General features: G+C 38.3%; 1 protein-coding gene across 12 annotated transcripts in view; it reads left to right on the forward strand.

Annotated features, from left to right (window-relative positions):
* The window catches only part of TLCD4 (TLC domain containing 4), a 79,423-nt gene that overhangs the window by 53,065 nt on the left and 8,486 nt on the right, over positions 1 to 17,872 (forward strand). For all 12 annotated transcript variants that reach the window (XM_059926693.1, XM_059926679.1, XM_059926703.1 and 9 more), the window contains one exon: positions 10,919 to 10,992. In XM_059926693.1, coding sequence (XP_059782676.1) covers positions 10,919 to 10,992 — 74 coding nt within the window. The remainder of the gene's footprint in view (positions 1 to 10,918; positions 10,993 to 17,872) is intronic.

A 17,872-nucleotide genomic window follows, 5' to 3' on the forward strand; every position in this document is an offset into this window, starting at 1 on the left:
TCTATATAAAAGCACTATGATACAGTTAGTTTATTACTTTTACTACTAACTGAGGGATTAGCCATGGTAAAAATATTCAGTGCTCAGTTTTTTATTCATAAAATATGTGTTCTATATGTGTGTGTATATGTAAAGATACATACATATTCCATGTATGTATGTGTGCTTTTGGTTTTGGAATTTGTTTCAGTATTTCATTTTTAATATAGAATACCTGATGTGAGCATTTCCCATATTTCACGAACATAACAAACCTCCTCTAAGGCCTTCCTCAGTTCCGGTCAGGAGGAATTCTTCTCTTTCTTCCTGGTTCTGTGTTTACTGCTTCATGCTCTTTTGTGGGCACAGAGCATCTCCTCAGATCTGCATAGTGGGATTACCTTAGCAGAGCTGTGTCCCTTTCTTTCTCTAAGCTGGCTTGATGTTTTGAAACCTATTTCCCTTTAATAACCAGGAAAGAAAACAGTTCATGTATTGGACTTGATGTGTGATGATAAAATAGATGTCAACGAAGAGGATTGCCCTGTCCACCCTCGTCGATATTTTGTTCTTAATTAGGTTTTTTAAAAAGAAATCTTATCATATGATTCTTCTTACATGAGGTAACTAAAGTAGTCAAATTCCTAGAGACAGAAAATAAGATAGGGGCTGGATGAAGGGGGTGTCGGGAAGTTACTGTTTATGGGTAAGAGTTTCAGTTGGGAATATAAAGAAGTTCTGGAGGTGGATAGGTGATAGCAGCACAACAACATGAATGTACTTAATGCCACTGAGCTGTACACTTAAAAGTGGTTAAAAGGGTAAATTTTGTGTTATGTATGTTTTACCACAATAAAATAAAGTTTAAAATATGCAGGCTTATCAATTGACTGAAGCAAGGTTACGAAGAGGAACTAATAATATGTTGGATGTTGTATTACATTTTTTAAAGTTTCAGGCTGGAATAATAAGCTGAAACAAATAGATGGAACTGAATAGTGATGAATGTCAAGTTTTGCACTTGGACTTGACAATGTATAAAAAGAGGGGAATGACTGGGAAGTGGCAGATAACCACAATTGTAGTTGTACCGATAGCATGTCTCATCTGCTAAAAAAGAAAGCTGTTTTTAAATGTTTACTCTATTGGGGAGGTACGGTATCCAGTTCAAACAAATTACAGTTTCCTAGTTAGACCATACCCACAGCATCTGGAGTCTCTAAAATTGCATATGTTCAGGGGCGAGCTGCCAGATAACTGTAGAGGGGAGATTAGATTAGGTGGCTATTGTCCTGGGATAAACAACTGAAGGACCCAGAGAGGTCAGCTTAGAAGAGATAAGTTGTAGGACAACTACATGGCTTTGAAATGTCCTTGCAAATGTGAGAGGACTGTTAAGTGGGAGAGGAAGTAGACTTACTCTGATTTAATTCAGACATTGGAATTAGGACCAATGGGGATGGTAAAGAGAGGTAGGGGAGACTGCTGTTTTACAAAAGGGACATTCCCAGTGAATAGAAGATTATAACAATAGCCTTTTAAAGTGGTTCTTTAACCATAAGATATCTTCAATCAGATAGATATAAAAATAGATATAATAAGTAGAAGCTTTAGGTCGGAGCTTATACTAAATTGTCTTTAAAGTTCTATTCTAAGTCTGAGATTCTGTGATTCAACTGTTTTGATGAAATTATTGGATTTAGTTCTAATACTGGAGAGCTAGGCAATGGGCAAGTAAGAATAAGCTACGTTTTGTCACCAAGTTCTTAAGTCACCCAGGGAGGAAGGGGTGAAAGCAGCTGGTCTGCAGATCCATTCACTTCCTTGGGAGAAAGGGAGGGGAAGAAAAGAAGGCAAGTGACCCAGGTCTAATCTGCTTGTCGACAGGACCTTTGGGTAAATAGGGTATGTACCGACATTTGTTAGGAGAAAGAGGTCTTAACTCTGGAATGCTCTTAGCCTGTTCCTGGCTAAGGATTCCCTATAGTAAAGAGAACCCAGGCTCTGTGAGGCCTGGCTCTTTGGAGAATGTCATGTAGTCTGTACAGTTTTTTGGAGGTATAAAATGGAGATGTTTTATAAGATAAACTCTCACTGCGTGTGAGGAACTTGGTGAACCTCACCTAGTAGAGCCTTCACATCTTCTGGGCCAGTGCTGCTTGTTCAACACAGGAAGGACCTGGCTTACCAACTGCCCTTCACGTCCCAGACCTCTCTCTACTTCCTCTGAATTATCTGATGGCCTCTATCCTTGTAGTAGTTAGTAAAGCTTAATTCTAGGTAAGATCACTGTTTCACATGAGCCAGATTGGGCAATCCAGTCCGGTCCTGTGTGTTAGCTCAAACCTTCAACTCTGTCTTATAAGTAAATCATCAAAAACCTTGAATGATTAAAGTTAGGCAAAGAGTAATTAAATATAGGGTGGATTTTGTTCCTAAATCTCATTTCTAGATTAATGGTGCTCTGAAAGGGTTTCCCATGGAAATGTCCTAAGATTATGGGTCAGTCTAAATAGCCTAGAAAAAGTACCTCATAATTGCTACAGTAGAACATAGTCACATTTTTATATAAACCCCAGTGCCCATAACTTACCTCACACCAATTACATAGCCCTAGTGGTGGGAAAGTGTGCCCATCCCACTCCAAGCCATTGATAGTGGCACGGTATTTAGTATCATGCTAGCAGTAGTAGGTGCATAATAATTTTATTTATCTTTCTCCCTCACCTTCTAAATTCCTGACCCTAGCCACTCTTGGCTGTTAGAAAATTAACTGTCCCGTGATAAGAAAATCCAGATTTTCATAATCACTGGCTGAAAGGAAAATTTTCTTTTAAGCTCTGGAAGGGATCAGACAAATCTTATTTTGTTTTCCCTCATAGAGTCATGCAGAGGCCATGGCCAGTATGAATTTTACTATAGGCAAAGCTCCTTAAAGATAGATGGCAGAAGTGGAAACACCACATTGACCAGAGTCAGTTGTGAGTTTTGCCATAATTTACTAACAGTAAAGTATCAAAATTTATAATTTATTAGAGCTGAATTAAACCTGTCCTCTTACTAGTGTCTATCTCACTTGGATTTTAGTAGGTTTTGTTGGTGGGGTGAGGATAAGGTAACAAGGAATTATACATAACCTGAATCTTATCTAATGGCCACCTGTGCCTGTGGAAGCCTGTGCCACACGTGATGCTGACTCTCATGGGCGAACTGGATTAAACAGGTCGAGAGTCATTGATGTGCGGGATCAGAGACTATGGAAGCCAGGCTACTGACGCATAGTTCACTGGCTCGCAGTGGTTTTGAACTGAGGAGGTGGTGGTGGGGAGAGGTAAGGAATAAGAATATGATAGCTCCCTAATTCAGTCCCGCAGGTTCCGAGATTTAACTATGGGAAACTATCTTTAAAAATTCAAGTAACACATCACCCAGTGACAACTCTGTAATGCTATAGCAATTTAGGAAATGGAAAGATGAATGTGTTAATTTCCATTATTTTTTTTGTCTGAATATGGATGTTTATAAAAAAATTCTGAGTTTGTAGACATACAGGGCTTAGTAAGTATAACGTTTTCTAGGTCTGAGTCTCCAGAGATAACTACTGACGATACTTATGTATATTCTTGCGGTTTATATAAATTGTGCAGGAATTTTCCTATATATATATGTATATATATATATATATATATATATATATATATATACATATATATATATATATATATATTTATGTTTCTTTAAAATTTTCCGAGAGAGCTTTTGAGGTAAATGAGACTTAGTCAGTCTTCCAAAAAAAAAAGATAAAAGCATGTTTAGATCAGCCGAAAAAAGTAGGGAAGGCTTTCTAGGTTGGAAAACATGAGGAGAAGAGGTCAGATCTTCATGGGTGGTAGGAAGGACTTGAGTTGTCAACCTACGGGATTCACGTGGGCTCAGCGGTGGTTGTACGTTTGGATGAGTCAGATGGGGCTGCCTGATGGAGTGAACATTCTAACTCATCAGCCTTGCGTTGTACTTTTCACAGAATTGTTGTAGAACCTTTAGCCAAAAGATAACTTGATGCAGTTGGCATATTAGAAAAATAAATCTGGTGGTGATAACATAGGAAAAAGAAAGCTGTGTGGGAGAGGATCTCTTTGAGGAGGTTATTGGAATAATGTAGATGATAGATTATGAAGAACTTACCTTTGGTGGTTTTATTAGTGAGGAAGAAACTAAACTAAAAGCCATTTTGTAGTCAATAGGTCATGGTGACTAATTTTGGATTTCAGAGAAGGAAAGTAAAGAAGAGAGCAAAGTGACCAAGGGCACTAGAGAAATGTGAGACCCTGAAGGAAATGGGAGAAAGAGTTTGGGCAGGAATATGCTTGTAGATGTTGTGAGGTTTGTGGTGATACATGGTTATTCCAGGGGAAAAGGGCCCATGTACCATTAGAAATAAGGTGTGTCTTGTGGGGGGAGGGCGATCAGGGTCAGGGACCAGAAGGAGGTTGGTCCTGTAAAAGAGGCAAAGGAGAACTTCAGAAGGGTAGAAAGAAAACCACAAAAGAATACATTTGAAAAACAGTGGTTAAGGCCCCTTACAGCAACACTGTAAGTTAAAAAGCTATGATAAGTAATGTACAAGCAGAAGGTATTTGAAAAAACTAATTAGGTCATTCATTGTTATTTGAAGATTAGAATATATTGAGAAGCAAAAAAGAAAAAACAATGTCCCAATCCCACAACCCAGAGATAACTATTTATATTTACTTAATTACAATTTACATTTAGGAGTGTATCCTATTTGTGTATACACATAAGTAAAAAAAATAACATTCTGGGTATGAATATATATTACAAAAATGGGATCAAAACCAAAAATTTTAAATTTGTTTTACATATTGAAGTATTGCATACAACAAAATAACTGGTAATCTTGTGTCAGAAAGCAAGGAACCTATCAAAGACTAATAGGGTCTTGTCGAAAAGACACAGGAACCAACATGATGGCTCTCACTTTGGCTAAAAATGTGACATTTTGATCATCAGTTAGAACACTGACTTTGGCCAGTGAAACCGATTGACTTGTGAGATCCTAATTATATTGAAAAAAAAAAAAAAAGAAATGAAGAAGGAAGAAAGCTTGGTGGTCCTTGCATGAGGTCTCATGTGGGTGCTGTTAGGTAGCTGTTGGGACTGGATCATCTAAATGGTCAACTGGGTTGAAGGGGCTCATTTAAGTAGCTGGTAGTTGATGCTGGCTCCCTGCTCGGACATCAGCAGGCTCGTTGCCTAGAGCTCCTGTATGTGGCCCCTCCATGTGGCTTGAGCTTGTCACAGCCTGGCTATGGTGTTCAGAGAGAGAGCATCTCAAGAGTGAGTGTTCCAACGGACCCAGGAGGAAGTTGCATGGCTTCTTATGACCTAGCTTCAGAAGACCCAGAACTTCACTTCCACTGCATTCTGCTGTTCAAGTGAGTCACTGAGGCAGACCAGATTCAAGGGGAGGAAAGTAAGACTCCACCTCTTGATATGAGGAAGGGAAGGAATTGATGGTGGTCACTTAGGTGACTGTCAGCCACCTCTTGATTTGTCAATGTTAGACACCGTCCATTATCTTCTTGCCATGATGGGTAAGAATTTAACACTCACACCTCTATTTCCCTTCCCTTCTTTTTTCCCATGTAGTTAAAGTAATTTGAGTTTCTCTCTCCGTTCCTTTGGAAACTATAAACACTTTTATTTCTGTTTTGTGGCGCCTCTTGATCCTTTAAGGTGAAGATGTTTGTGCTTCTGTCCTTCCATCCACTTTTTTTTTTAAAAGGTTGACATTTTTATTTTTTATTTATTTATTTATTCATTTATGGTTGTGTTGGGTCTTCGTTTCTGTGCAAGGGCTTTCTCTAGTTGTGGCAAGCGGGGGCCACTCTTCATCACGGTGTGCGGGCCTCTCACTATCGCGGCCTCTCGTTGCGGAGCACAGGTTCCAGACGCGCAGGCTCAGTAATTGTGGCTCACGGGCCTAGTTGCTCCGCGACATGTGGGATCTTCCCAGACCAGGGCTCGAACCCGTGTCCCCTGAATTAGCAGGCAGATTCTCAACCACTGCGCCACCAGGGAAGCCCTCCATCCACTTCTGTCACTCCCACTGTGCTTCCCAGTTTCTGTCATTTGTACTTGTACTCTTGTATCACCAAGATTTGAAAATATTTGCCTTTTATTCTATAATCATATTGTTTTCCTTTATATCCAGTTGATCCTACACAGAGAAAATAAAGTGTTTATTATGACTGTATTAAAATAGTTCACTGCACAACCAGGATTACATTTCCTGTCTAATTTTTGCTTCAAGTTTCTAATTGCCTTCCCTTTTTTCTTGTAACATATGCCTTTGTCTTATATTTGAGTTGTTCCATATCTTGGAGGATAGCATCCCATCTCTGCAGTCGTCTTTCCCCAGATACCTGCCCCTGGAGCTCTCCATTCTCCTGCTCTCTAGGTCTGCTACTTGATGTCCCAGGCTTCCTGCCTTTACTCCCCTATTTTGGGGTCACTGTTTCCTGCATCCCATATCTGTCTTGGTTTATTGATTCGTGCTGCAACATATCCTCAAATAATTGTCTAAGAAAGAGCGTAAAGGAGGTTCACTCTCTAAGTCTTCAGCAAGTTCTGAAAATGCTTTTATTTTCAGGCCATTTGGTTGTATCATTATCTCTGTTGATGGCATATGGATATATAATCGTATTTAATCAATTCCCTATTGTTATGTGTTTGTTCTAAGTTTCACTATTGTATATAACTTGAGGAAACATTCTTATGTTTTCATATTTGTGCCTATACATAATTATTTTCAAAGACTAATTTTGTGGGATTTCTGGGCAAATGGTATGTACATTTTTAAGGGTAGTGACATGTTCTACTAAAATTCTCTTTAGAAAAGTTACCCTGTCCCCTCAAAAAGATGTATGTGCGTATGTGATTTAAGTGGTTAACGTGTAGGGATTATTATGTGTAAATGGTTCTTTTCATCAAGAGATTGGTTGGTTTTTGTTGTTGGATCTGTTTGTTTTTGTTTTATGAATACTGGCAATTCATAGGGCTCAGAAACTTTGAGGAGGGTGGGCCAGAATTTTCTGAGCAAATTGGAAATGGTATCTGGAAAGAAGATAGACATGTACTTGGACAGTCATTAAATATTTGAAGGGTTATCATATGAAAAAAAGATTTTGGATAGCCAGGATCAAGAGTAGGACTGGCGGGTGGACGTCAAAGAGGGTACAGTATAGCTCTGGAACTTTTGGAAAGCTGCTTTAGAAGATGCTACTCTCCTCACCATGGAGCTGTGCACGCTGGGGGGCAACCTGGAAGAGCTTTTATAGAAGGGATTTAAAAACTCTGTGGGTAATTGAAATAGGCAATCTTCAGAGGCCATTTTAACTCTACCATGCTGTGATGGTCATGAGCATAAATTTGTGGTGAAGAATTAAGTTTGGGTTGGGTGCAGTATAGTTGTGCAAAGTGAGGTCAAAGTTTGATATAACTTATTGGGTAAATAAAACAGGTGAGTCTTCTTTTAGAAGTATTTATTTTCCTTTTCAACCTGGATTTTTTTCTGCAGCAATTAGAAAGTAACATTAACTACTTTTGGAGGAGTGATTATTAATATGATTCATCTTTTATAATAAAATAGCAGTAGTGAACCTACATTTAGTCCTTACTAATTGTGATGGTGATCTGTCTTTCTTATCATCCGTTCATCATCATCATTTCAGGCGTGGCCCTTAGTCCTATGTAGTCATCCAAGGATCAGGCATCAGTGACTAGAGGTGGAGGCTTCTATCTAGGAAAGAAGGAATAGGTCCTTTTAGGACTTGTTCAAACTTATTTAATCTTCTTTATAGCTATAGTAAGAAAAATTACCTGGTTCAATTTCACTTTTTAACTTAATTTTTTTTAGAGTGCCTTTTCTGTTTTAGTATTTTTCCTGTTTGCCATTAGTATGCATTTTGTCTTTTATAATTTTTTTTAAACTGTTCTTAAATTTATTTATTTATTTATTTATTTATTTTTGGCTGTGTTGGGTCCTCGTTTCTGTGCGAGGGCCTTCCCCGGTTGTGGCGAGCGGGGGCCACTCTTCATCGCGGTGCGCGGGCCTCTCACTGTCGTGGCCTCTCTTGTTGCGGAGTACAGGCTCCAGACGCGCAGGCTCAGTAGTTGTGACTCACGGGCCCAGTTGCTCCGCGGCATGTGGGATCTTCCCAGACCAGGGCTCGAACCCGTGTCCCCTGCATTGGCAGGAAGATTCTCAACCACTGCGCCACCAGGGAAGCCCTCTTTTTAAATTTTTTAAAAATCTATTTATTTATTTACTTTTGGCTGCATTGGGTCTTCGTTGCTGCGCTTGGTCTTCTCATTGTGGTGGCTTCTTTTGTTGCTGAGCACGGGCTCTAGGCGCGCGGGCTTCAATAGTTGTGGCTCACGGGCTCTAGAGCACAGGCTCAGTAGTTGTGGTGCACGGACTTAGTTGCTCCACAACATGTGAGATCTTCCCGGACCAGGGCTCAAACTCGTGTCTCCTGCACTGGCAGGAGGATTCTTAACCGCTGTGCCACCAAGGAAGCCCCCATTTTTGAGTTCTACTGAAGCCTGCATGCCTAGAGCCCGTGCTCCACGACAAGAGAAGCCACTGCAACGAGAAGCCCACGCGCCGCAACGAAGCGTAGCCCCAGCTCACCGCAGCTAGAGAAAGCCCGCGTGCAGCAATGAAGACCCAATACAGCCAAAAAAATAAAATAAGTAAAAAAAAAAAAAAAAAAAAAAAAAAAACTCAAAAATGTTACCAGAAACGAGTAGCTACATTAAATAGTACTTTTTTTTTAAACTAAAATTGTAACTTATTGGAATCCATCTAGGGTACTCTAGAGTGTCTTAAAATGATAGATATTTTAGAAATAGATGGCATATATGATGAATTTATACATACAAATGACCTTACAAACAGCTGATCTACCAGAACAAGCCTGTAGATACAAAGTGGATAGATATCCTTAGAGAGCTGGAAACGTAATTCTTATAACTCTAAAAGCCTGCTATTGCTAGTAAGTAAAATTTTATGTATTTTATGCTTAAACACCTTTGTTGAGAAAATATTTAGCTTGAGATCATCATACTGGACTGATAACAGTAATGTGGGCCTCTAAGAGCAGAGTTACAAGTCAAAGTGAATTTTACATTTAACTGTAGTTATTTTACTTCTGCAAAAAAATAAGGATATCCTAAAGGCCTCAGGCATTTCAGAAAAGTATTATTGGAAAAGGAAATAAGGAGTAAAAATATCCTACTGTGTCATGGATAGAAAGATATCATTATTATTTTTTTATTAAATATAGGTAATAACTGTTTAGTCCTATTGTATTTACATTCTCCTTTTTAAAAGTCTTACATTTATGCTTCTTAAAGACATAATAAAAAAAAAATAATATAACCTACTACGTTTAAATGTCTAACAAAGAAAAATAAAAGGCCAGAAAGAAACATTATAAAAATATTATATTTTTCCACAATTTTATTTGTTTAGTCCCACTGTTAACTACTAATTGCCACCATTAACTGGTCCTGTTGTTTAAATAAACGCATTTATTGTAACAGAAAAGTAAATAGTACAGAATAATATATAATTTCAAATCTACACGTATTTCCGTGGTAAAGTAATAACACATGCGCGTAGTTATTTCCCGTGTATTGTCGTGTGGTTTTGGACTGCTGTGTCTGTGTCTGGTTGACTCTAAAATGTTGAGCGTCCTCCCCTCCCACCACCTCTGTGCACAGTGCTCGTGTTGGCCACTGTCTTTGTCTCTCTGCTGTCCTCCTCTTCTTCCTCATCACCCATTTCAGTTTCACTAAGGACAGTGAGTTTGAGATTATAAAAAGTTTTAGAGTCATTTTGGAAAGCTAACTCTTGCAGTCCAGCTCTCAGTTTTTAATCCCTAAAATAATTTACATAGAGAAGAACTGAGAATCTTCAAATAAAAAGTCCATTCATTATTATTTTTTTCATTATTGCTTTATATTTTTCCCATTTGGAAGGCAGTGTGGTATAAACAGTAGGAAAAGTATTTCTGAAGTTCCGGTATATCTAATGTTTTGAGGGCAGGTGGGACTATTTCTTTTGGTGTGTAATCATAATTGATTTAATTGGAAGTGCTAGAATGACTCCATTTACCTAGTAACACTTAAAATTACATAAAATTTTTGGAATGCATACTTTCGGTTTTCTTTCTAATGCTTATTAACTCTACTATACTTTTCCGGTTATTAAATTAGTGGAAAGTACTAGGCATTATGTTTCTAAATTCAGAAAGGTCCCCAAAGTGTGTGTTTTAGCTATAGGATCTTCTGATTGACAAATTTATTTTTCAGGTCAAATATGACAGATATGGCTTAACATGTGTTGTTATGTTTGACAAATGTGTATCTGCTCACAGGCTTATATATTGTTACTTAGGAAATGAAGTACACTCTTGAGATTTTTAAGGTGCTCCTAATGGATATAAACTACATTCCTATTTGATATTTAATTGCTATAAAATTTCTCAAACTTCCTAAATTCACACTACTTTGATCATTATTTCTACGGTAATTTGAGAATGCTGTTACTAATGGCTATGTGCAGAATTCATTAGTTTAGCATGAGATAACTGCTTGAAATCTGTTTTTCTAAGTGAATATGGTATACATAAGTGAACATAAGTGTACAATATGTTGTCTTTAAAAAATGCTGTAGAATTCTAATGACATTTCTAAGTTTTCACGGAGAAGAAAATCCGTTTAGCAGACTTGGTTTGTGTTTATATTAATCATTATTTTATGCTGAGAAGCTATTGAATGTTTCTTTGATGTTTGGAAATTTTGATAAGAATGTTTTCCCTGACATTATGTTTTATGTTTTATCACCCAGAGGGATGGAGTGCTGGGATACATTGGGAATTTTCGCCTGCTTGCAGAACTTTCCAGCCCTTTTGTGAATCAGCGGTAGGTTACTGATATCATTAATTATTTTAAACTTGGGCTGTTTGGTTTGGGGAAATTTTTCCCCAAGATCCTAAATTTAAAAATGAGAGTATGTGATATAAATGATCACCATTGTACAAATGAGGAAACTGAGCCTTGGAAAGGTTAGGGACACTTATCCAAGATTCCCAAGCTAGAAGGTGGTGGTCCTGGCTCTTGAACCCAGCTCTCTTTGTGGTATGATGATACTTTGTTTTCCTGGATTTATCTTGGGTCCAGTTAATATTCCTGACACCAACTTCCTCCTGTTCCCAAATTCTGACACCAACATTATCTTAGTCCCTCTTTTAAAATAATCTTTTCATTTTAGATTTACAGAAAAGTTACAAAGATAGCACAGAAACTCCCATATACCCTTCACCTAGTTTCCCCTATTAATATCTTACATTATCATGGAACATTTGTCAAAACTAAGAAACCAGCATCGATACTTTACTATTAAGTGAACTTCAGACTTTGTTGGATTTCAGGAGTTTTTCCATTAATATCTTCTTTTTGTTCTTCGATTCAGCCTAGGCTGCCATATTGCATTTAGTTGTCACGCCTCCCCAGTCTCCCCTCGTCTGTAACAGATTCTTAGTCTTTCCTTGTTTTTCATGACCCTGACAGTGTTAAGGGATACTGTCCAGTTATTCAGTAGAATGTCTTCCAGTCTGGATTTGCCTGTTTTTCTCATGACTGGACGGAGGTTATAGGTTTTTGGAAGGAATCCTATAGAGGTGAAGTGCCCTTCTCATCACATATCAGGGGCTACATGATATCCATGTGACATCACTGGGGATGTGAACTTTCATCATGTGGTTGAGGTGGTGTTTGCCAGGTTTCTCCACTGTGAAGTTTTTCCTTTTCTTTACTCTCTTCTTTGAAAGCAAGGACTGAAGTATAGCCCACTCTCAAAGGGGGTGGCGGGAGAGAAATTAAGCTCCACCTCCTGGAGGGAGGTAGTTGCTCATTTTTGACAATGGGTTTATTATTATCTTTTATTACCCTTATCTTGTCATTTAACAGGGGTCTGCTGACATTTTTTCTGTGAAATGTTTAGCTGCTCCTTTCATTCCACATCCATGGTCCCAGTTTAGGGCCTTCGGGATCTCCATGGTTGATTACTGCGATAGCTTTCCAACTGACTTCCTAATTCTAATTCCTCATTCACCCACTCTTCAGTCCTTTCCTCACAGTGCTACCAAAGTCATCTTTCTTGTGTTCCACTTTCAGTACCTTACTTTCTTACTAAACACTGCATCCTCTTTAGATTCTTCTCTGAACTTTCGAAGCTCTCTGTGATGTGCGCCATGTCTCCAGCCTTATTTCTTACCACTCATTAGAGTTAGTTTTGCACCCTTACTGTCTCACGCACCTGTGGATTTTTCTCACTTTTCTTCCTTTATTCCCATCCTCTATTTTCCCTCCATCTTCGAAAAATTTACCTATCTTTCAAGTCTTAGGTCAAAATCCCAAACCCAAGGAAGGCTCCCACAATTACATGTAGCCTTTTGTAACTTAGTACAGAGATAACCCAGAGAATTGGGAGTCAAATCAGACTCATGTGAGTTAGGGAGCTTACCCTGTATCAATCCTTACTAATAATCTCAAGAATACAAGTAATCACGAGATACTGGCAAAGCAAGGAGATGTTCAGGACCATCAGCATGGCTCCCTAGGTCTTTTTTGCACTGGGCATACTCTGGAATGAGGTTGCCTATGAGGTCTCTAAGTGATATGTATAGTTCGTATTGCTGACATGGAAGGAACTCTCTTGGTTATGAAGCCATCTCCATTTAATACTCAGATAGTTACATATCTCATATAACTTTCCTGGGGCAGGGGTCAGACCCCATAAATCCATACATTCTAGGTTCATTTATCATAAGCAATACTAGACTAGGTATATCCTAAAAGCATTCCATGGATGAAGACTCTCCTACTACAAATACCATTAGTATGCTTACCAAGCAATTAGCCTCATCACCCTTTTTTCTTGCCAAAGGTGGAAGGGATGGTCCTTCCACCTCCAAACAGGAGAGATTAGATTGCAGATCTGCTGCTTTCCCAGGTACTTATGTACTGTTTTATATTGTTTGCCAGTGTTTCATATGTTATAATTTTATTTCTTCAAGAAGATACTAAGTTCCTTAGGCTTGGCCATTTAAAAATTTTTTTTAATTAATTATTTATTTATTTATTTATTTTTGGCTGTGTTGGTTCTTAGTTTCTGTGCGAGGGCTTTCTCTAGTTGCGGCAAGCGGGGGCCACTCTTCATCGCGGTGCGCAGGCCTCTCACTGTCGCAGCCTCTCTTGTTGTGGAGCACAGGCTCCAGATGCGCAGGCTCAGTAGTTGTGGCGCACGGGCTTAGTTGCTCCACGGCATGTGGGATCTTCCCAGACCAGGGCTCGAACCCATGTCCCCTGCATCGGCAGGCAGATTCTCAACCACTGCGCCACCAGGGAAGCCCTAAAATTTTTAAAATAAGAGTTCTTCTGCAATTTTTAAAGACTCCGATGATGTGGAAGTATAGAGAGCAAAGAGCGTGTTCTTTGAAGGCAGAAGACCTGGATTTAAATTCAAGCTTCCCCACTTACCATTCATTGTGTGTGAGTGGAGGATTATTTAATCTTCCTGAGCCTCAGTTTTCTTACCTATAAAACAGGGATAATGATACCTATAGGCCTCACAGTTTATTGTGAAGATTCTATGTGGTTATATGTTTTGTTATATGTTTACATATGTGTGTAAAGCACCTGGTGTAGTGCTTGTCATTCAGTACATATGCAGTAAGTGCTAAATGTAGTGTATATTCAATATGCTAAAATTTACTCAGCACTGGAAGTGCATAGTTTATGTTTGCTTTATCTACTTTGTAGTATCTTTTTTGTTCTTTAACTCATCAAAATTAGGTTTCCTCTTCTGTCATTTTGCTGGAACGATTTCATTAGAGGTACCATTGACTTCCAGATGCAAAATCCAGTGAACTCTCTTCGGTGCCTATCTTACTGTATCTCTCTGTGGACTTGATGCTATTGGCCACCTCCTTCTTGTAATGCCATAACTCCCCTTGCTTCGTGACCCTGCACTCACCTGGTTCTTGTAGTTCTCTGACCATCCTCTCTCAGCCTTCTTTGTCGGAGACAGTTCCTTAAATGCTGGTGTTCCCCAGGGCTCTCTTCTGGGCCCACCGATCTTCTCTGTGCTTCTCCCTGAGTGAGTTGTGCTTTCAAGGTTTCAGCTATTACCCATTTGCTCAATGTGGTATAATGGACTATGCATGAATTTTAGAATCATATAAGCTCAAGCTGCAATTTAACCTTGCCGCTTACTTGCTCTGACCTTGGCTTATGTAACATTCCTGTACTACAGTTGCTTTCTCTATAAAAAGAGCATATTTAATATTACCTACTTCTTTGTATTATAGTCAAGTGTTTTCTCCTCCCAGGTGGCACATCAGAATCAACATGTCTAAAATAGAAAGCAACATATTTCCCTCTGTATTCTCTTATATGCTCCTGTTCAGCATGTGGCCTGGCCATTCTCTTGGTTATCTCTGCTCAACATGTGGGAATCATCTTTGTTTCTCCCTCACCTGTGTTTGGTCCATCCCAGGTCCTACGAATCACCTCCTAAACATTTCTTGCCTTGGCCACTTCCTTGCCATCTCTGCTGTCAGTGCCCTAGTTCATCATCTCTTGCCTGGGCTCCTGAACCAGCCTCTAACCTTGTACTGTCCAGTAGAGTAGCCACAAGCCACATGTGACTATTTACATTTAATTTAATTAAAATTAAATAAAATTAAAAATTTAATTCCTCAGTCTAACTTGTAACATGTCCAGTGCTTCCTAGTCCCATGTGTCTACCGAATTGGGTAGAACATCTATAGACCATTTCATTATTGCAGAAAGTTCTTTTGGACAGAAAAGAACTATTCTAGACTGGGGTCGGCAAACCAAGGCTTGAAGGCCAAACCTGCTGCCTGTTTCTACAAATAAAGCTTTATTGGGGCACAGCCATGCATATTTGTTTACCACGACTGCTTTCACACAATAACAGAGTGGACTAGTTGCCACAGAGACGGTAGAGCTTCCAAAACCCCTTACTTTGTGTTACTCTCTGGCTCTTTATGGAAGAAGTTTGCTGATCCCTGCTCTAGGCAGTCCGCCTGCCTCCAGTCCTATTCCCCTTTCATCCTCTCCTGTATTATTATCTTCCACGGCGATCTCCCTAAAACACAAAAATGAACACGTAGCCTCCTGGTTAGATCCTCTCAGTGGCACCTGCTGCTTCCAGTATAAAATATGGGCTCTGTAATGTGATGCAGAAAGCTCTCCAAGTAAAGCTATCTTCTCTCTTTCTGCCATATTTCTCCTCAAAAATCTCCTCTCACCCCAACTTGTCCCTGTGCTAGAAAGGCCTCCTGGCTCCTTGCTCATCCTTCATGACTCAGCCCAAGGGTCATTTCCATCACGAAACCCCCTCTCTTCCAGGCTGGGCTGGGTGTCTCTCACCCGTGCTTCCATAATAGTGACACACAGTTATACCATTATGATTAATAAATTAAATTATTGTAAAGTTCTCTTTCTCTTTTTCCTGTTTCTTATTTATCTCTGCGTTTCATTAGGTCAAGAGCCAAACTTTGTTGAACTTTGCATGGTTCAGCATCCACACATTGTCTGGCACATAGTAGCAATTTAATTGCTTTTGAATGAATGAGTCCCAAGAGGTGATCAGTTAAGCTTTAGCAATGTCTGTCTCTTGAAGATGATTCAGATTTGAGATTTTGAAGCAGGAGAAAATTAACCTTGACACTTAAAGGACTTTAATTTGTTTCTGTTTGAAGCTCTTTTTGAAAAATCATAATATTAGAGAGTTTAACTTATTCTTTAATTTTGTAGTAAAAAGCTATGCTATACCTTTATTTAAAAGCCTCGAGTCTTTTGTAAATTAAGAAATTGAGAATTGGGGTTGGAATATGAGCAAGAAATGGTATAATGGAACAGCAAGGAGATTATGACAAAATTTAGCCCAGCTACTTTAGTACTGTTAGAGTTTTCCATAGTTTGTTTTCTCTAGTTTGTGATATTTTTATGTTCTCTCTATTTTAGAGCTTTGTATAATTTAAGAAGACACATGGGATGCATGTGGTGGGGTACAAAGGTTAGACACCTGGGCTTCAGTTAATTTTCAGCTGCTGAGTTATACCCGTGCCTCAGGTTTCTTTTTGTACAAAGTAATTTAATGGTGGTAACTTCTTTTTTGCCTAAATGCCCTTAACTGTTATGAGGACATATTTTTGAATTACTGTTAAGGTTAAATACCTTATAAAAACTTGTACCTATGCTCCTTAATATGTTCCTTCAGTATTTATTGAATACCTTCCCAGTACCTAAATGTTCCAGTCCCTGCCTCAGGGAGCTTCACTAGAGTGTCTGGTGTCATGTCTATGTTTGAGAAAATAAGACTTAATAATACAAAATAATGAGCTAGTAAAATAAGACATTGTGTGAAAAAGGGCAAGAAGAAAAGTGCTGTTATTAATGGTTTAAAACAGCCATTCTTAGGCTTGTTGATCTCATAAATTATTGAGGACCTCAATGAACTCTTACTTCCTATAGGCTGATATCTATGGATATTTACCAGATTGGAAATTAAAACTGAAACATTTAAAAATATTTATTAGGTCATTTAATATTAACAATAATATTTCATGTTAATGTAATTTTTGTGAAAAATAAATTACATTGCCAAAATGAAAAATTTTTCGTGGGAACAGTGCTATACATTTTTTGCAAATTTTTTTAATGCCTAGCATGATAGAATTCAGCTGGATTCTCAAGTTTGTTTCTGTTTTCAGTCTGTTGTGAAATGTTATTTTGGTTGAAGCATATAAAAAAATCTAACTCTCAGGGTTAACAGTGTAGTAGGGAAAGGAGTATTTTAGTAGCCTTTTCAAATAATTGTTGATATCCTGCTTTAATACTACACCAAAATATACCAAGAGGTAATTTCTTAAAGATTAGTTAAATGTGGAATCTGAAACCATATCAGTGGACTTTTGATACACTGTTATATTCAAATCCATTAGTCTGTCTTGTACTTTGAATCTTTTACTCATACATAATTTTGTGTCATCATGCCTTGGTCATTTGGAAAATATTGGTTCACTGAGTTATGTAGGTCTTATGATAAATGCTGATACATTTATTAGATAATATTTTTTTAAAAACCCATTACTGACCTCATCAGAAAAGTTTTTAACTCTTCGGAGGCTATCCAAGAGTTTTTCTTCCAGACAACTGTGCTTTGTGCATACTTCCCATTTTATCACAGAATATTAAAAAGACATGTACTCAAAAGACATGATTTAATATAATTAATCATTCTTACTGCTTCATCCAGGACATTCTTAAGTGAAACTTCTCCACTCAACCCCTCTTTTTTTGTTTGTTTTTAGCTGCAAATATGTGGCATAGATTACAATGGTGACTAGTACCATTTTGTACCACTGCTATGATTTGTGCTAAGATGCCAATGGTCTTATCCATCAGTACTTTACACCATCAGAATAGAAGTCAGCACAATGAGAAAGGCAGATAATATTTTAGTATCATTATGAAAATAGTTTTCCCTTGTAGACTCCCCCAAAAGTCTCAGGGGCCCATGAATCACATTTTGAGACCTATTATTGATTGATGTTTGTTATGCAAGGCTTCAAAGAGAAATTGAGACACATTCTTAAATGTTTTAGGATTTTTTTAAGAAGTGGATGGGAAAAGGAGAAGGGAGAAAGGCGTGAACATAAGGTTTTGAAAAGTGGAATAAACATGCCATGTGAAAGAGAAACTGCATAGA

The sequence above is a fragment of the Balaenoptera ricei genome, chromosome 1, assembly GCF_028023285.1.
Source record: "Balaenoptera ricei isolate mBalRic1 chromosome 1, mBalRic1.hap2, whole genome shotgun sequence".
Classification (NCBI taxonomy): Eukaryota; Metazoa; Chordata; class Mammalia; order Artiodactyla; family Balaenopteridae; genus Balaenoptera; species Balaenoptera ricei.